This window comes from Bufo bufo, chromosome 1, assembly GCF_905171765.1.
Source record: "Bufo bufo chromosome 1, aBufBuf1.1, whole genome shotgun sequence".
In the NCBI taxonomy this organism is placed as follows: domain Eukaryota; kingdom Metazoa; phylum Chordata; class Amphibia; order Anura; family Bufonidae; genus Bufo; species Bufo bufo.
In genome coordinates, this window is record NC_053389.1 from 629,455,805 (window position 1) to 629,477,591 (window position 21,787).

Consider the following 21,787-nt stretch of genomic DNA (forward strand, 5'->3'; position numbering starts at 1 on the left):
GCTGGCTAATTGGTATCCCTCCTGCCCGTAGAAAGACAGTAAGGTATCCAAAAACTGTGACGTATCCTGCAAATATGAAATCACTCCCTCCAATAGAGGTCTTAAGAACCAATCCAAGTACCTGGAGATAAGCTCGGTCACCGAACCTCTCCCCGACTCTATCAGGCGACCTGGGGGGTAGTCCCTATTTTTGGGAATTTTAGGGATCATATACCAATATGTTTTTTTGTGGAAAATTGTCCCTTTCTCAAATTGGTACGCAGTACGTTTTGGTAGTGTAAAGTTGGATCTTTACTTAGGGTCTCATACGTTTTCAAATCTCCTAATTGACTCCTTGCCTCTGTTTCATAGGCTGACCTGGACCAGAGGATGATATTTCCCCCTTTTATCTGCTGGCTTTACCACTACCAAGGTTAACCATTTCAATGCCTTTTTCTCACCTTTATTTAGATTAGAGCCCGCCATTGGATATATTTTGGCCTGTATATCTTCCATAACCATTTTATTAAAAAAAAATCAAGCGGTGAGTCAGGAGGCAAGGGGTGATTCACCATAGATTTTCTACCTCCTATAAAAGGTATTTCCTTATCCTCCCTATTTGCGCCATGTTCAGCAGGTATATCCATCAATTTATATAACAATAACCTGTCGTCATATGAGAATTGTGTGTTCATACTAAACCCTAGTGCGCCTATTTTTACCTTACTTTCCCCTACTGGTCTTGTTTCCAGTGTTTCTTGATTTTTATTAAGATATATTTTTAATAAATTCATTTTTCTTACAGCCTTAAATAAATCAATCTCAAACTGCACTTCATCAAATTCATTATTTACACAGTAATTCAGACCTTTTGATGGTAAAGAAACACAATCATCTGACAATTCTACATCCGTCAAATTAATTATCATAACGTCTTGTCCATTTTGGACATCTTTTTCATTGGTCTCCGTTAGCGCCAAGATATCTGTTTGTGCTTCATACCAACTCTTACGCTTCTTCCTCCTTCGGCGTGTAGTTTTTCTAAAGGGGCTACATTTTGAAATGGTATCTCTGTAACCGATGACACATTAGCTTCTTCCCCCATGCTGGAGTCTGAACCAGAGTCCGTTGTCCAGTAATCCGAAACCTTATAATTGCCTCTATTCCTGCAAGCTCGCCTCCTTCTGATTTTACGTATATATATTACAATCAAAAACATGATCTGATTCAAAATCATGTTTGTACCGATGAAATTTATCGCGTTTAGAGGTCTTGATTTGAGGTTGGAAGAGTAATATTTTACTGTCCAACCGTTTTTGAACTTGTGATTGTACATCTGACATCCTGGATTTTAACGCCACTTTCACTTTAAATAACTGCTCCTTAATATTTTCATATTCTTTTTCACTCCATGAGGTCTTGATTTGAGGTTGGAAGAGTAATATTTTACTGTCCAACCGTTTTTGAACTTGTGATTGCACATCTGACATCCTGGATTTTAACTCCACCTTCACTTTAAATAACTGCTCCTTAATACTTTCATATTATTTTTCACTCCATGATTTTACCAACTTAGTGAGCTGCATTGAATGCTCCAGGTACAGTTGATTCCACTGTGCAACAAATTCAGGATCATCCTGGAATAAATCTCCTTATAAACCCGCAAACCTTGTGGTATGCGGTTACTGGCAATATATATGATTGTAAGGAATTCAATGTCCAGAATGTTTTTACCTCTTTTTCTGCCAAAGTAAACAAGTCATTTTCTAAAGATTTAGTTCCCATAACTTGGAGCTCGTCTGTCGTATCGCACATGGTGAAAAACTCGTTCACATCCTCTCTCCCTGCTGCCAGGGCTGTAGATCCTTCCATCTGCACATTCATCATCTCTGCAGCCGGAGTATTCATATTGTGGACTTTATAGTAGCTTCCCTTTTTCACAGTGTGCTCTAGTCAAAATCACTCAATTAAAATAACAACCAAGAAGCAGACTGGCACTACTGGGACTGCTTTGCATATGCTGCTGGCAGTGCTTGGATCTCTAATCCCACATACTCCTTAGTGGTGCTCTGTGTCTTTAAAGACAAAAAGAAAGAAAAAGAAAAAAGATTAACTTTTTCTTTCCAGTTTAGTCCTATGGCGGATGCAATCAAGGCCTCTTTAACCCCTTAAGGACCGGGCTCATTTTCACCTTAAGGACCAGGCCATTTTTTGGAAATCTGACCAGTGTCACTTTAAGTGCTAATAACTTTAAAACGCTTTGACTTATCCAGGCCATTCTGAGATTGTTTTTTCGTCACATATTGTACTTCATGACACTGGTAAAATGAAGTCAAAAAAATTATTTTTTTTGCACAAAAAAATACCTAATTTACCAAAAATTTGGAAAAATTTGCAAATTTCAAAGTTTCAGTTTCTCTACTTCTGTAATACATATTAATACCCCAAAAAATTGTGATGACTTTACATTCCCCATATGTCTACTTCATGCTTGAATTGTTTTGGGAATGATATTTTATTTTTTGGGGATGTTATAAGGCTTAGAAGTTTAGAAGCAAATCTTGAAATTTTTCCGAAATTTACAAAAACTCAATTTTTAGGGACCAGTTCAGGTTTGAAGTCACTTTGCGAGGCTTACATAATAGAAACCACCCAAAAATGACCCCATCTAAGAAACTACACCCCTCAAGGTATTCAAAACTGATTTTGCATACATTGTTAACCCTTTAGGTGTTGCACAAGAGTTATTGGCAAATGGGGAGGAAATTTGAGAATTTGATTTTTTTGTCTAATTTTTCATTTTAACCCATTTTTTCCACTAACAAAGCAAGGGTTAACAGCCAAACAAGACAGTATCTTTATTGCCCTGACTCTGCTGTTTACAGAAACACCCAATATGTGGCCGTAAACTACTGTACGGCCTCACAGCGGGGCGTAGAGTGAAAGGTGCGCTGTTTGGTTTTTGGTAGGCTGATTTTTATGGACTGGTTTATTTACACCATGTCCCATTTGAAGCCCCCTGATGCACCCCTAGAGGAGAAACTCCCTAAAAGTGACCCCATCTAAGAAACTACACCCCTCAAGGTATTCAAAACTGATTTTACATACGTCGTTAACACTTTAGGTGTTGCACAAGAGTTATTGGCAAATGGAGATGAAATTTGAGAATTTCATTTTTTTGCCTAATTTTCAATTTTAACCCATTTTTTTCACTAACAAAGCAAGGGTTAACAGCCAAACATGACTGTATCTTTATTGCCCTGACTCTGCCATTTACAGAAACACCCAATATGTGGCCGTAAACTACTGTACGGTCACACAGCGGGGCGTAGAGTGAAAGGTGCGCCGACTGTTTTTTTGACACCATGTCCCATTTGAAGCCCCCCTGATGCACCCCTAGAGTAGAAACTCCATAAAAGTGACCCCATCTAAGAAACTACACCCCTCAAGGTATTCAAAACTGATTTTACAAACTTTGTTAACCCTTTAGGTGTTGCACAAGATTTAATGGAAAATAGAGACACAATTTCAAAATTTCACATTTTTGGCAGATTTTCCATTTTAATATTTTTTTTCCAGTTACAAAGCAAGGGTTAACAGCCAAACAAAACTCATTATTTATGGCCCTGATTCTGTAGTTTACAGAAACACCCCATATGTGGTCGTAAACCGCTGTACGGGCACACGGCAGGGCGCAGAAGGAAAGGAATGCCATACGGTTTTTGGAAGGCAGGTTTTGCTGGACTGTTTTTTTGACACCATGTCCCATTTGAAGCCCCCCTGATGCACCCCTAGAGTAGAAACTCCAGAAAAGTGACCCCATTTTAGAAACTACGGGATAGGGTGGCAGTATTGTTGGTACTAGTTTAGGGTACATATGATTTTTGGTTGCTCTATATTACACTTTTTGTGCGGCAAGGTAACAAGAATTAGCTTTTTTGGCACCGTTTTTTTTTTTTGTTATTTACAACATTCATCTGACAGGTTAGATCATGTGGTAATTTCATAGAGCAGGTTGTCACGGACGCGGCGATACCTAATATGTATTACATTTTTTTAATTTATGTAAGTTTTACCCAATGATTTCATTTTTAAAACAAAAAAAAGTTTTAGTGTCTCCATAGTCTAAGAGTCATAGTTTTTCAGTTTTTGGGCGATTATCTTAAGTAGGGTCTCATTTTTTGCGGGAGGAGATGACGGTTTGATTGGCACTATTTTGGGGTGCATATGACTTTTTGATCGCTTGCTATTACACTTTTTGTGATGTAAGATGACAAAAAATTGCTTTTTTTACACAGTTTTTTTTTTTTTTTTTTTACGGTGGTCACCTGAGAGGTTAGGTCATGTGATATTTTTATAGAGTCGGTCGATACGGACGCGGCAATACCTAATATGTATACTTTTTTTTTATTTATGTAAGTTTTACACAATGATTTCATTTTTGAAACAAAAAAAATTATGTTTTAGTGTCTCCATAGTCTAAGAGCCATAGTTTTTTCAGTTTTTGGGTGATTATCTTAAGTAGGGTCTCATTTTTTGCGGGATGAGATGACGGTTTGATTGCTACAATTTTGGCGTACATGCGACTTTTTTGATCACTTTTATTACCTTTTTTTGGGAAGTAAGGTGAGCAAAATTTCAATTTCATCATAGTTTTTTATTTTTTATTTTTATGGCGTTCACCGTTCGGGTAAAGTAACATGACCGTTTTATAGATCAGGTCGTTACGGACGCGGCGATACCAAACATGTGTAGGGAATGTTATTTTTTTAATTTTTAATCAGTGATAAATGTGTTTTTGGATTTTTACTTTTTTTTCACTTTTTTTCACTTTTTTTTTTACCCAGATCCACTTGGTTCTTGAAGATCCAGTGGGTCTGATGTCTGTATAATACAGTACAGTACAATATATATTGTTCTGTACTGTATTTTACTTACACTGAACAGATCTATGCTTTCAGCACAGATCTGTTCAGCACCATGGACAGCAGGACGCCTGAGAGGCGTCCTGTTGCCATGGGAACCTTCCCCGTCTGCTCAGAACTTCGCAGACGGGGAAGGGTAAGGATGGGATCTGGCGGGGGGCTGTCTGGGAGCTCTCTCCCTCTCCATCGGGGGGCTGCAAAGGCACAGCAGCCCCCCGATCGGAGAGGGAGGGAGCTCCCTCTTACTGTTAACTTTTTCCATACAGCGGTCCGTACGGACCGCTGTATGGAAAGGGTTAAACGGCTGACATCGCATCACCGATGTCAGCCGTTTATACCAGGGTGTCAGCAATGTGCTGGCACCCTGGTATACCCACTCTACACCAACGATTATTCAATGGGAGGCGGGCGGGGGATCGCGATCCCGCCTGCCGCACCGCCCGCCTCCCGCACCGCCCCCACCGCCCGCAACACCCCCCCTGCACCTCCCACCGGGCTAAAATCATTCAGAGGTGCAGGGGGGGGTGATAAAAATATATTTTCGGCACACTAAAGTTTCTGATCGCCGCGGTCAGGGACCGCAGCGATCAGAAACAGCAGAAAGCGCAACAAACCGCAGGTCTGAATTGACCTGCGGTTTGTTGCGATCGCGGACATGGGGGGGTCACGGGACCCCCCCGCGCATTTAGCCGAGGTGCCTGCTCAATGATTTGAGCAGGCACCTTGTTCCGATCACAGCCGGCCGGGCGGCAGTGATCGGAACAACACATGACGTACCGGTACGTCATGTGTCCTTAAGGACTCGGGAAACATGCCGTACCCATACGTCATGTGTCCTTAAGGGGTTAAAGAAGAATTGGCACATAATAGCAAGTGATCCCCAGCTAAAAGAGGTAGCTAATCACTGGTGTCCACTGGTTAGTTGCAGTAAGAACCTGCGAGATTTGTTAGTGAAGGGTAGGTTTGAGAGACAGTCTGAACAAGGACCTAACTGGCTAAGACATATGATGCTGGAGGGTAATCATCATTGTGGCCAGTGTCGTTTTTGTAGCAATTTATTAAAGGGATCATATGTAAGATTGGGCAATAGTGAATTCTGTTTAAAGGAGTTTTTTTTACCTGTAAGACTAATTATGTAGTGCATGCTATTATACAGTGAGGAACAGAAGTATTTGAACACCCTGTGATTTTGCAAGTTCTCCCACTTATAAATCATGGAGGGGTCTTAAATTCACATTGTAGGTGCATTCCCACTCTGAGAGACAGAATTGAAAAAAATAATAATCTGGATATCACATTGTTTGATTTTTAAAGAATTTATTTGTCTTTCACTGCTGAACATAAGTATTTGAACACCTGAGAAAATCAGTGTTAATATTTGGTACAGAAGCCTTTGTCTGCAATTACAGAGGTCAAACGTTTCCTGTAGTTCTTGACCAGGTTTGCACACACTGCAACAGGGATTTTGGCCCACTCCTCCACACAGATCCTGCCGCCCACTAGGGCAGTGCCGCTTTGTCACCGCAGTGTGCTGCGCCGTTTTTGTCAGAGTATGTCCCACTCAAAGAGGCGACCTTGGCGTGGTGAGTGGGCTTATGCCTTTTGATCAAAATGTACACTAATGCCTCTTGTACAGCATGTAGTATAGGGGGCTGTACACTTTTATATTGCGCTGAGAAGAAAATTAAATTTGATCTAAGCATAGCATTGTGGATGTGTGATCCAGTTCTGTTTTTCTCCACCTGCTATACCTCCACACAGATCTCCTCTAGATCTGTCAGGTTTCGGGGCTGTCGCTGAGCAACACAGAGTTTCAGCTCCATCCAAAGATGTTCTATTGGATTTAGGTCTGGAGACTGCCTAGGCCACTCCAAAACCTTGATATGCTTCTTACGGAGCCACTCCTTGGTTATCCTGGCTGTGTGCTTCGGGTCATTGTCATGTTGGAAGACCCAGCCACGACCATCTTCAATGCTCTGACTGAGGGAAGGAGGTTGTTGCTCAAAATCTCACAATAAATGGCCCCAATCATCCTCTCCTTAATACAGTTCAGTTGTCCTGTACCCTTAGCAGAAAAGCACCCCCAAAGCATGATGTTACCACCCCCATGCTTTACAGTAGGGATGGTATTCTTGGGATGCAACTCATCCTTCTTTTTCCTACAAACACGAGTGAAGTTTAGACCAAATAGTTCTACTTTGGTCTCATCTGACCACATGAAATTCTCCCATGCCTCCTCTGGATCCTTTTATCCTTGTTTTTATTACCATGATTTGTATCATGTGCTGTATAATGTGGTTCATTAGGTGCCTTTAAGGGGCATGCCACAGTTTGTGTGGGAAGGCCAGACGAAGTGCAGGTATGCACAAAACGGCTGTCGCCTAGATGTTAATGTCCATGTTTATCTAACCCGCAGAAAGCAATAAAGCAAGAAGATTTTTACTCCCGGGTGAGTGCCGTATTATGCTCTAATACACATTGTATATGGATTCTTAAAAGACACAGAGCACCACAAAGGAGTATGTGGGATTAGAGATCTAGGCACTGACAGTAGCATATGCAAAGCAGTCCCAGTAGTGCCAGTCTGCTTCAAAAGTTGTTATACCAAGCACATTAGCTTGAGGATCCCACCAACTATTCTCCAATTTAGAGATGGCAGAGTAGAAGACATATGCTAGTAGAAAATGCTAATGCCAAGGAGCATGTCTATAGATCTGATGTTCATGAAGTGCAATGTTTTTGAGACATTAAGCATATATTGCCAAGTTTAATCTGGCGCACAAGATAGTGGCTCCTAGGCAAGGTTCCCATCTTTCGGTGTGGTGTATATATAGAGAAAAAATATCATGCCTTCAAAGAGACAAAACTGCAGAGATTGTGGCTCACAGGACAACTCTTTTTCATCCCTTGGAAGACAAAGACAAAGAAAATAGATTTGAAGTGGCACCAGAGTCACTTCATAAGTACTGTTCAGTTTATATCCAATTGATTAAACACCAGATGTAGGGAAGCTAGATAAATCTTGCCCTGCTCTAAAATAAATATGTCTTCAGTTGACAAAGCAGCAAGACAGAAAGATATAGATGAGCTTTTTGCCATAAATCTTTTTGTGTATTGAGCTGTCAGGGTTTCTTTAAAGACCTTGATAGTAGAACACAGCAGATTTATCTGGCATACTCTTTTCTAAGCAATGTCTGCACACATTTATACAATTATCTAAGTAGTAAAAGGTTTACAATGTATTATTTTAGATCCCGGAATAAAAAATTTTTTGTTTTTTTTGCGTTAGTTAAGTGTTAGGCGTGTAGGATAGCTTATAAATTTTAATTTAAATATCCCTGCTCCTCACCTGGCTAGTGTAGGATTCTCTAAAGGAACAGTGGAGTAAATTGATCAGTGCAAAAGCGCCAGTTTTCTTGAATTGAATATAATAGCGTTGCTTTGGAACAACATAAAAAAGGAGCACAACATTACAGTCAATCACCAGCACTGTTTCTTATTTGAAATAAAATATTGCTTTCCAATTGAAAACGTGTTGGTGAGCTATGGCAGGTGAGATGAATACAGTGCTTGCTGTATAGAAAATTTATATTGATGATACTCTCAGAATCATTGCCCTGCTAAAGCATGACAGCTGAAATAATATAAAGGGGTTGGCTCATCTCGGACATTGATGGCATATCACTAGCTTCATCTTTTAAATAATTATTTTATTTTTTCCTTAAATATTTTTTAGCAGGTAAAAAAGTCTAAAATCAACTTTGTAAGTGTACTTAGTGTGGTAGCACATTTCATTTATTTGTCATAGCAAGGTTTTTAACATTTAATTATACTGCTGTGTATTCACATAATTATTCCTGCTAGAAGGGAATGAGTTAATTAAATTGTAATGCTCTCACAGTGCAGAGATATATATGCTCCATCTCTTCTTGTCCTCTCCAACACTTCCTTGCTGCTCCCAGAAGAGCCATTCATCCAGCAGATGGTTTAAAAGCCAGGACAGTGCTCTCCAGATAACCTGCCTGAGCGTAATTAGAAATGGCAGTGTTTCTGGAAAAGTATACCTTGGACTACTTAATATATTTTGGTATCACTGTAACCTTCTATGTATATCTATTATAATGAATGTATCTGAATGTTAATTTGTGTTTTACTACTTTCTGCATTAAACGCCAGAAAAATGAATCAGGCTCCCATCCTTATATATCCGCAGCACATTCTTATCTTAAAATCATGCTATATGTTTCCAAATGCTTAACCAAAATTGAAGGTTTTCCAGTATAAACAGTACTGCAGTCGCTCATCCCCGTAGAGAATTATTGTTTGCTGGTTACAGATTCCTGATTACACAGAATGATCTGCTGAAGCAATGGATGATCTAGTGTGCCACAGCAAAGATGCGATCACCCAGTGAAAGAGCATTTGCTCATTTATAGGGTGATTGGTGGCGCATTTACACAGGGCAGTTGTATGGAATGAACTTCATTCTATCTTATCTCTAAATGTGTAGTTGAATGTTGTTTATTGATCACAATAAAAACAAAGTTTTATCACTCAATAGACCAAATTAGCAGTCCAACTGACTTAAGGTCCCTTTATATGGGACAATTCAGCAGGCGATTATCAGGAAGGAAGCGTTCCTTCCCATCAAGCGCCTGCTCATCAGTGAAGGAGACTGTTATGTTCACATGCGGCTATCTCCTTCACAATATGGGGTGGAGCGAACGCTAATGTCATCACTCTTCCCTATACAGACTCGTGGTTTGCTGGCAGTGGAGCGTGTTTAGACCGCACAATCTGCTGCTGACAAACGATGATTTAGGTGCCTACACAAAAGATCCAATTACCTTTACACTGCAAGATAGTCACTAATGAGCATTCAAAGGAACACTTATTAGTGATTATCTGGTGGGTTCTCTGCCCTTAATACAGAGGCATTGCCCCCAACAGATGTGGTTTGGAGAACAATATATCCAAAAGTAAAAAACTGGCAAATAAGACTCGTCTTTGGTTACATTTTTCTGTATTGGTCGGTTGGACTGCAAATTAAGTCTGTTGAATCGTCAAACTTTGTTGTTTTTTGTGACTATATAGCATCTGGATGGTGCTGATATTACTAGGTCCAGTTGTAAGAAATAATTGTACAGTTTTTACATATTTCCTGTATTAGTACGTTATCTATTGCTCTCTGATAGCAGCCACCATTTTAGGCAGAGAGTGGCTGACCATAGTGCTCCTTAATGAGATCAGTCACATGAAGCCCTGGATTTTCACCACCATACCTATAAACTTTAGGTTCTTAGTGCACAATTTGATCAAACTGTGTGAGTCTACCATCCACCACTAGACATCCTCATTCAGATGAATCCTTGTACTACATATGGATACCTGTATAAGAGATTTATCTCTATCTCTTACACCTACAAAAAAATTAGCTCAGGATAGATAGGAACCAACTTTATTCATTGCTGATTGAAAACTGGTTTGGATAGGTTGGAGAAATGCGTGACCAAGTTGGAAGCAGTCATCACGCCCATGTGTACAATGTAAAAGACATTAGGCATCATTCACACGTCTGTATCAGTGATGAAATCTGTGACAAGATGGTAGAATAAAGTTGGAAACAGCACAATGTCTCTTAACAATGGATGTAGGAATTCAACAGGTCATGTGCCAATGGATCCTGACCAGCCATATGTTAAATATAAAGAGGCATAGAATTCCAGCATCTCCTCCAAACAGATTAATTTATTAATTTACCACATTGTACACAAAATATGTTTGGGCTATTGCCTACTTTTTTTAAAGCATCATATAAATTTATAAAATACTCAGTTATAATACAAAGAGATGTTTCCCCCATATACAATATACCACTTACAAACAAGTAAATGAATGTGTGTGCTGTCAACCTTCTCTTCCCTTTTTAACCCCCTTCCCCTTTCCTTACAGTCTCTTTTACAGTTTTGCTTGTGTAATATGGTTGCTCAGAGGGAAGTTCCACTTGTAGGTCTCATATTTGTCATGGTTTTCAGTAAATGCGGGACAGTTACAGACAGGAGAGGGAAGTTAAGTGGAGATAGAGGCATTTTTATTCACAATGATACATTTCAATCTTTATATGCACTATTCATTTATGGAAAAATAGTGTACCAGTCTACAGAATAGCTGATAGGGTTATACAGTGAAAGATCCTTTGGCAAAATGCTAATCTCCCACTATTGGTCATCAAAACACCCTTCATTGATCTACTGTCTCCCTTCATTCTACTGCCATGATTTAAATGTTAAAGGGAACCTGTCACGTTGAACATGGCAGCATGCTATACAGGTGAAACTCGAAAAATTTGAATATTGTGCAAAGTTCATTTATTTCAGTAATGCAACTTAAAAGGTGAAACTAATATATGAGATAGACTCATTACATGCAAAGCGAGATATTTCAAGCCTTTAGTAGTTATAACTTGGATGATTATAGCTTATGAAACCCCAAAGTCACAATTTTGAGGTACCCTTTGCTCAGGGGGTATGGATTAATGAGCTGACTAGAGTGTGACACTTTGAGCCTAGAATATGGAACCTTTTCACAAAATTCTAATTTTAAGCTGCATTTTATTCTAATTTTTAGAGTTTCTCCTGTAGAGCAGGAGAAGCGGAGCAGATTGATATATAGTTTTATGGGAAAAGATTTAGTATAACTTGTAATTTATTCATTTAAATACCTGCTCTTTCTAGGTGATTGACAGCTATCTCTATATACACAGTCATAGAGGGAAGGCTGTAAATCACTGATAGGGCCGCCTGCTTGATTTATAAGCCCAGAATGAGCAGAAATGTAAATGAATAAATTACAAGTTGTGCTGAATCTTTTCCCATTAAACTATATATCAATCTACTCAGCTCCTCCTGCTCTGTAACATGCTGCTGACAGATTACACCAAATTTAAATAATAATAATACCAATGACTTTAATTTTATGAGTCTGGATACTGAACCATAATAAAAATTGTTTCTGATCTTGGAGTAATCGATTAAGGAATACCTATTAGTGTAATTGTGTACATATGAGTATATTGGCTTGACAGGGCAAATACCACAATTTGAAGTTGTTAGTCATTGATAAGCTGATCACTTAAAATGAATCACTTAATAAAATACTACTACTGATGTGTAATGTATTCTATAACATTTTACAATAATAATGTTGTTTTATCTCTACAGGAGCAGCCAAGGATTCATGCACATGAAGCTCTCACGTACCAAAGAAAACCAATATGTCCTGGGACAGAACAGTCCACCTTTTGACAGCGTACCAGAAATAATCCACTACTATACCAGCCGCAAGTTACCAATTAAAGGCGCTGAACACATGTCACTGCTTTACCCTGTTGCAATACGGACATTGTAACAGCAAGCGCTAGGATGTTTAGAAGATTATTAAGAGAGGACCCATCAACGACATGTGGGTTTTTATTAGTCTCACCCAAACATTGACAAAAATTACCATCACCAACACAACAGAGTCCAAAATGAAAAAAAAATAATCCAACCTTGATTTTATAGATTTCAATTTTCTTCTCATAGTTGTAGTGAATGGAGCTAGAAGACATAGAAACTTTTGCGTCGGTACTTTCTTAGTGGATAATATATAGTATAAGCAATACTGGCTGGTTTTTGCTTACTTTACATCACCAAACTGCCAAGAATTAATGAAACAATAGTCCAGCTAAATGGACACCAACCTGTTCTTACATGTAATGAGGTCCTGGACTGTAATGACCTGAATGTTGCAATACTTCTATATACAATATTAAATGCTTGTTATTTAAAATAAAACAAAATGCATTTCCCAGTATTTCTCTCTACAACAAAGTTATCAGTTTGGGAATTTAAATCCTGATCTGCAGTGTGTGCGAGTGTATGTAACAATATTTCATCAGCAATACTGTATAATGTTGTCAAGGTGTGAAGAGGCCAAGTAAATGGAGCAGATTATAGAACCCTCATCCATTTCTGTTGGACAAAAAGAAGGCAATAACAACATATAGGTATATTTTTGTACATAAGGCCTCCATTGAGAGTCACATCCTTATGCCTTATTCACACGTCAGTGTTTTGATCAGTGGTTTCATCAGTAGGGTTAAGCAAACCCGAACTGAAAAGTTTGGGTTCGTACCGAACTTTGAGAGTTCGGGTACCCGTACCTGAACCCAGACTTTTTCACTGAAGTTCGGTGTTCAGGTAATTTTATTATTTTTCGTTACAACGGAAAATAATAGCATTCTTAAGACAGAATGCTAAGTAAAATGGCCATTGAGGGGTTAAAAATAATTTTAAAAAAACTCACCTCTTCCACTTGATCGTGTAGCCAGTATTCTCTTATTTCTTCTTTCTGCAGGACTTGCAAAAGGACCTGCGATGACGTCACCGCGATCGCCTAGTGGACGTCATCGCAGGTCCTGCTGAATGAAGATAGAAGGACCTGCGATGACATCACTGTGCTCACCATGTGGTGAGTGTGGTGACGTCATCGCAGGTCCTGCAGAAAGAAGAGGATACCGGCTTCGCCGTCAAGAGAATGAGTTTTTCCATGTTAAAACGGAAAATAATAAAGTGAAGTTCGGGATTGACTTTAATGGGGTCCGGGGTCAAGTTCGGGTCCCGAACCCGAACTTTGACATGAAGTTTGGCCGAACCCGAACAGCTATTGTGAGCCAAAACCACGTGCAGCTCTAAACACAGAACAGGAGCAGATCTTTCCCATATACCTTATGTTTTTGGAGGCTGCAATCCTGGTTTTGGCTCACAAGCGCTGATGGAAAACACTAAGGTGTGAATGAGGCTTTACCCAGAGGGCTATTAATTCAAGAGGTTTCCATTCTTTGTTTTTGAGCCATATAGTTGATTTCTTTAACACTGATCAACATTATTCAGAGTTCATTGCTCTTTTCACATTTATACTTGTTTTCTGACCATTATTGCCAGTTATTTAGGTATTGTTTTTGAATCTGCATTATAAAAGGAAATTGAATCAAAAATTGAAATGTTGAAAATTGAATTTAAAATTTGAAATGTTCCTAACCTAAAATATTTTTCATATATACCGATTATAAATGTACAGTTTATAACTGATGCAAAATTATTTTTCAAGCTATGACATATGATCTCCTTAAGAATTCTGTTGGGTTTATGGTTTGTCATGTTGACATGTTTACACTGTAATCTAGATAAATTGTATAAAATATTTAATACAATGACATAGGCTAGTTTCACACTAGCTCTAATCTGTTCCAGCAGAGTCCTTTAACTATAATGGGACCCATTGGAGATCCAGGTGAAAAAAACTCTGCTTGCAGCTGTATTTGTCTGGCTGAATCTCGGTACTGATGCCAGAAACAGGCCGGATTCCCACTGGGTCCCATTATAGTCAATGGGGTCTGGCGGTGCTCCAGCAGTTTCCGGTATTGTAAACTACTTGTTCTTTTACCGGAACAGTTTTGCTACCTAGCCTTAACAAGGTAGCAGTGAAAGGTAGATAAACAAAATGTGATTCTTTTAAACTGCCTTTAATGATTTAGACTTGATGCTGTTAATTCTTATGTGGGCTTCCCATTAGTTTAGTGGGATATTTCTAGTTCATTTTTGCTTATTCGTGATGAAACCGTCCATAGACAACTCACACAGGGAATACAAATGAAATAAAAGTTGTCATAATATTAGAAATAAAGATGTAAACGGTTGCCATATAAGGCTTCTTTCACACTTGCATTTTGCCTGATCCGGCAGGGATCAGCAAAAACGCTTCCGTTACTGATAATACAACCATCTGCATCCGTTATGAACGGATCCGGTTGTATTATCTTTAAAATAGCAATGACGGATCCAGCAGATCAGTTATTTAGACAGTAAGTAAGGCCTAGGACATAGGTATAATTTAATTGTCACCTACAAAGTCAAACTATCATTTATAAATACTTTTGCCTGTTTGATATGGATTGAATTAAATGGATACAGCTTGGGGTTTGTTGAGTATCTACTTCACTAACCAACTGTTTTGAGATCATTTTATGTCTCATTTTGCTTGACTAATGAGAAACTCCTTTAGTTTACCATCCATATTATTTTAAAATCAGTGGTCTAATGTAGCCAGGCTGATCTCCAATGGCAGACTTCTGGGAAATAAATGATTGGCCATGTTGGATGTCCTCACACTATTTCTTTGTTCCCCAGGAGATCGGCTTCTCCTAGAAGTGTTTGTCTGAGTCTTATTTCCCTCTTTCCATTGAAATAAACCTCCATGCTCAGCAAAGCCAAGTATGCATGTTGATGGAGAAGTCATAAAATCTAGCTGCCAGTCAAATTTGTATTAAACCATTAGTTATATAATGTGCAAAGCCATCTTTTGTTCATATTGCCCTGACCTTAGAGTTGAGCCAGTCCGTTGATGAGTTATGATTTATTGCAAAGTATTTGTTTGCAGTTTGACTTAAAATGAGTTATCATTTCATTGCCGTTACAGAATGTAGTTGATTACCCTCAGTAGACAGTGTTGGATTGAAAGTCTTAATGAATTACAGTTTTAATCATTTTTTTATGTATGAAATAAATTCATATTTATTGTAAGTCTGTTTTTAAGTTCTTGCTGGAAGCACTGCTGTTATGGAAATTGCAAGGCACTGACACATTCCCAGATACAAGAATCTTGCAGAGTCAGCCTTCAGCTTTTTGTTTTAGTGGCACATATGCTCTTTCCACATAATGTTATACCATTTAGGATATTAGGCCTCTTTCACAGAGGGTGCCCCAAATAATGTCTAGTCTATAACACCAAACCATGTCAAACCATGTCACCGCAATTAATTGTCATCTTGAAATTATTTTAGGTTTGAGGTGTCTTGTTACCCTATTTACTTGTCTGTTCACCAAGTAGAATGTCTGGGTACACATACCCGAGGGTTGAAGGAATCTTCTTTTTCTTGCTCTCTTAATGTTTGTGTTTTTACTGCTGTTACAACTTTGCATTTGTGACTTTTGCCTTGTTAAATAAAAAAAACTGTATATTTAATGTAATATTGTCATCAGTATAATTTTTTGATTATTTTCCATTATAAGTCCAGACACAACAAATTGGAGGGGAAAAAGCATAAATTTCTTTCCTGGTAGTCATTTTGCATTTATTTTTGTACTACAGTCCTCATCAGTGGTCTTCGGAGAGGATGATGGGGGGAGGGGGTGGTAGATAAAAATTGGGTTCCTCTCTAGTGCTTCCTGCACTACTACATTGCAAACAACCAGCAACAGAAGGTCCTGGTGCCCCCATCCCATTTCTAATTAAAAAAACAACTTTTGCAAAATAGTAAGAAATAGCATATTGCAAAGTTATGCTATAACTTACTGATCATTAGTGTTCCAAAAGCCCGAACCCCCACCAGTCCTCAGAATGATGGGGGTTAACACTGTTGTGTCTTCACAGTATTTCAGTTGGTAATTGCAGGTCCTCACTACCCATTAACGTGGATGCGATCAGCCCAGAATAGATCTCCTTCTCTCTAGGTCTTCCATAACAGCCACATGGTATTTCTGTTAAGGTACATTTGCCACTGTTTGTAATTATCATTGCTGATTTCATAATAAAATCTTCAATAATATGTCTTTATTTGATGGAAAGGCAATTTGGACCATTATGATAGAGAAAAGTGGAGCCTTTGGCTGACCAGCGATCATTATTTCTAGGTTCTACATGTCTGACAGGTTTTCACATTTCCTGCTGAAATTGACATTTTGCTGAGATTACTTTCAGAGCATATCTGACAAACAGATGACACCATCAACAAGCTGAGAAGGTTTCAAGAATTTCAGAATGCCACCTTGAAATGTGAATTTATTTTAATGGTCTCCTGCGAGAGGTAAACGGAAAAGTTGTTGAAAGTTCTCAGGTACTCTGACCTCTCTAAATATAAAAAGGAATGATGCATTTTAGATCCAGCCTTTGTTTATTGAACTACTTTACTGCAGCAATGAATTCATTTTCAGAAAGCTTTTCAATTTTACTGATGGACAGCAAGGTCAGCAGCCTGATGTCTCTACTTCTCTAACCCACTCATCCTTCTTCTGAAACCTTTCACACTCATATCCAGTAATGGAACTACATGTTTCTAAACACACTTCTCTGTTGCGGCACTTTTTCCCCCGATCATTCTGGTATAGAGTGGATAGAAGAATATTTCCACTATATATGTTACATAGAAATGTATAGGGTTAAATAGAAAGTCGGTAAAGCTATCTTTTATTAGGGTTTACTAATGTAAATAATTAAAAAGGAAGCATTGCTAACCTGTTCATTCACCTGCCACTCCAGTGCTCCTGGTGGTCTTTGTTTCTGGTGCTGCTTGTGATCCCATGAAAAATGACCCCACATGATCACTGCAGCTAATCGCTTGTTTCAGCAGTTAAACTAGCTAAATTTCATGGGGTCTTAGAACCTTCCCCGTCCTTTAATGGTATAATCTAGATTTCAATGGTTCTTAATTTGTGTATTAGGCATATACAATTAGGTCCTTATATATTTGGACACTGACACAAATTTTGTTTTTATTACCGGTTTACTAAAACATATTTAAGTTATAGTTATATAATGGACATAAAGTCCAGACTTTTAGCTTTCATTTGAAGGTCTCCACATTAAAATTGGATGAAGGGTTTAGAAGATTCAGCCCCTTTACATGTTGGCACCCTGTTTTTAAAGGGACCAAAAGTAATTGGACAATTGACTCAAAGGCTGTTTCATGGGCAGGTGTGGGCAATTTCTTCAATATTTCATTCTCAATTAAGCACATTAAAGACCTGGAGATGATTTGAGGTGTGGTGCCTGCATTTCGAAGATTTTGCTGAGAAGTAAACATGTGGTCAAAGGAGCCACGCAGGTGAAACAAGCCATCCTTAATCTGCGAAAACAGAAAAAAAACATCAGAGAAATTGCTACACTATTAAGAGTGGCAAATTCTACAGTTTGGTATATCCTGAGAAAGAAAGAAAGCAAGAAAGCAAGCACTGGTGACCTCAACAATGCAAAAAGAACTGGACGCCCACGGAAGACAACAGTGGTGGATGATTGCAGAATAATTACCATAGTGAAGAGAAACCCTTCACAACAGCCAACCAAGGGAACAACACTCTCCTAGGCGTATCAATATCCTAATCTACCATACAGAGAAGACTGCACCAAGTAAATACAGAGGGTTCACTGCACGGTGCAAGCCACTCATAAGCCTCAAGATTAAGAAGGCTAGATTGGACTTTGCTAAAAAAATAAATCTTAAAAAAACAGCACACTTCTGTAAGAACATTCTTTGGACAGATGGAACTAAAATCAACCTCTACCAGAATGATGGAAAGAAAAAAGTATGGTGAAGGCATGGTACAGCTCATGATCCAAAGCATACCACATCATCTGTAAAACACGGCGGAGGCAGTGTGATGGCTTGGGCATGCATGGCTGCTAGTGACACTGGGTCCCTAGTGTTTATTGATGATGTGACACAGGACAGAAGCAGTCAGATGGATCCTTTTACTTTTCTGTTATCATTATTATAGACATACCGGTATATATTATCATTTACTTTTGTTTATAAATGAGTTTAGACATCAAATTGATTTTATATTGGTCACTTAAGTACAGCCAACTACTTAAATCAATATTGTTATAGCTTACTAGTATTCCAAAGCCTTTTTTTAAATGCTTTTAGAATACTGTATTTAAGGTGTAACTGTCATTTTTTTTATTTGCTAGTTTATTAGAGCTTGTATACCTAAATTTGTCTGTCAATGATTGCCAAAAGATCTATAATTATCTTTTAATAACAGCTTTCATTAATGTCCCCTATACTTTTCAGTTGGTCCCTTAAAAGACCGTTGCTAGGGCTTGTCAGTCTTCCCTTCAGTGTAAACTGAAGACAGAGTGGCGGTCCTCCAAATTGCATGCCTGCATTAGTCTTAAGAGTAAGGAGGTGTGTCTCTCAGTAATGCAATCTGATTGGCTGGTAGGAAGCTGCTGGATAAAGCAAGTTTGTATGAGAAGTGAGGGAAAGCAGTTAGATCCTCATAATGTAGGGTTCAAAACTGCCATAACTAAGGGAAAAGCTCAAGGTAAACCGTGAAGAAACAAAAAATAGCTTTATGCATAATGCTGCTGCAGCAGCAGCAAAATATGCTAAAAATGATTTTTTTATGAAAACATCACCAAAACATATTTAAAAAGCATTTGTGAAAAATATGAGGTACGATGCACTGGTAGCATATATTGTGCATGGGATTATGAACCATATAGTTGTGTGTGTGACCTACCTAATTGAGGTTATAGAGCCAGCATAGGGCTGCTAAAGGCAATAATGTTATCTATGCAGCAGCATTCACATTATTAACAATTGAGACTGAACAAGTCTGGTCTACCATAAGGATAAGTCATCAATACTGTGATCTCTGAAAACTCCTTGAAGTCTGAAATTGGAGGGGAAAACATTCAACAGGTTGAATTTTCATCTATTTTAGTCTGTGTTCATATCATGCTTTTGCCCTTGATTTAACATAAATGGTGGGGGAAAGGATGCAAAACTGTAGTTCACTACGCTTTTCCATCCTGCAGAGGCAAGCAAAAAGATGTACGGTATACGTTAAAATATACCTTTTTTTTTTTTTTACAGTGGAACTCTATAGTGACGAATGACCCTGTATGACATCCTTCTGAGGCATCTGTTTAACGTATAAACTTGAGAAAAAAATGTGATGTGAACCCAGCCTAATGCCTTATTCACAGGTCATTGTATTGGTCAGCGACTTCCATCAGTGATTGTGAGCCAAAACCAGAATTGGAACCTCCACAGACATAAGGTATAAGGGAAAGATCTGCACCCGTTCTGTCTTTAGATCCGTACTTGGTTTTTGCTCAAAATCACTGATGGAAATCACTGGCCGAACACTAACTGTGTGAATGAGGAATAACACTTTATTTTCTATGGCCAAAACTAGCGGATGATTTATAGAACAACCATTCATCGAATCCTTAAAGCTGTAACATTACATTTTATTAGTAACTGCAGGTACAATGGATGAGTAATTATGTATTTCGATTAACCACGAGATAAGAGAAATGAAGATACTGCAACTTATGCAAACCATCTTGTCTATATTAAAGATTTGAAGGAAGCTCTTTTATCAAACTTTGCAGAATGCAATAAATGACTAAAGTGCTTTTGACTGTCTTATTGAGATTAGCATCTTCATAGGAATCAATCACAGACTTATGTAAAGATTATTCATGCTAAAGTGTCTTCGACTGACTGAGCCATTCAAGTATTTTACTGATACAAATCAAGCTGGCAAGACATTCATACAAGAATGTCTGACAGAAAAAAAAGGGAACATTCTTTATCTCCATCTGCCGTTACCTTGACTTGTCCGATAAGATAATGTCTATACAGTTGTCAGAAGAAGACATAGAAAAGTGAAATAATGATGTAGGATTTACTGATGTATACTATTTCTCTATACCAACCCAATTTCCAAAGTTGTAGTTGAATGCAAAGTACACAGGTTAGGCTACTTTCACATTAGCGTTTTCAATTCCGCTATTGAGATCCGTCATAGGATCTCATGGGGACAAAACTGAACTGAACGAAACGGAATGCACCAAAATGTATTCCATTTTGTTTGGTTGGGTCCCCATCATGGACAGAGTAACGCTGCAAGCAGCGTTTTTCTGTCCGCGGTGTGGTGCGGAGCAAGACGTATCCGTCCTGACACACAATGTAAGTCAATGGGGACGGATACATTTTCTCTGACACGATCTGGCACAATAGAAAACGGTCCCCCATTGACTTTCAATGGTGTTCAAGACGGATCCGTCATGGCTATAGAAGACATAATACAACCGGATCCGTTCATGATGGATGCATGCAGTTGTATTATTGTAACGGAAGGGTTTTTGCAGATCCATGACGGATCAGAAAAAAAACGCTAGTGTGAAAGTAGCCTTATATTGAAATTTACCATGAAGGCTCAATTGTAACAATGGAGTTTCCAAAGGTGAGTTTTCCTGTCGCACCATTGATGCACTGTGTGGATTATTATTTTTGCACTACACAGCAGTCTTATGCGCCAGTAGAACTGTTTTGGCATTATGATATGAACAATGTATGTATGTCATTATTATTTCAAGAATTTCTGTTACTTTTATGTTGGCACTGGGACAAGTACTGTTGGTGGTACTTAGTAGGATGTGTATAACACATTTGATTTGGGGCACTGTATGGTAGCATAATAATATGACTATATTACATTATTATGGATGCTAAGGCTGTTGATTTTATTTTGACAGACTTGGGACATAGTAAGGGCAGTCCTGTGCATAATAACACTCACACCAATCACCGAAAAACTCTGGGGAAAACCCCTCATAGCAGAAAAACAAAGTTAAGAAATAACTTTCCAACAAAAAGTGAAAAATATAGATTGCATCTATCATTGCTTATCTTCACAATTAACATTGCTTCTCTTATATTAATAATATACAGCCCCATAATCTACATACTGTACACAATGCATATGTATATGTTTTGATCAAAATGCATAAGCCCACCCACCATGTTAAAGTTGCCTCTACGAGTTGGTACCTACTCTAATTTGTCACAGCACCACGTGGCAACCAGCATCAACACAGCACCGCACCACTAGGCAGCGTGACCCAGCAGTCCAACAACACCTTTGCTGTCAGACTGCCCTTTTGGCACTGGGCCCCACCAACCTACAGGCACAGCAACAATGGCAACCACGTATTACCGCACTATGTGAACAGATGTCAAAAGCTCACCTTTCTATGTGCTCTCAGGA

At 38.6% G+C, this 21,787-nt stretch overlaps 1 protein-coding gene across 1 annotated transcript in view; it reads left to right on the forward strand.

Moving 5' to 3' along the window:
- Nucleotides 1-13,156, forward strand: part of SHF (Src homology 2 domain containing F) — a 338,508-nt gene extending 325,352 nt beyond the window's left edge. Inside the window, exon 7 of the mRNA XM_040413828.1 lies at nucleotides 12,125-13,156. Within this exon, the coding sequence (XP_040269762.1) occupies nucleotides 12,125-12,311 (187 nt within the window). The 3' untranslated portion in view covers nucleotides 12,312-13,156. The remainder of the gene's footprint in view (nucleotides 1-12,124) is intronic.
- Nucleotides 13,157-21,787: the final 8,631 nt, after the last annotated feature.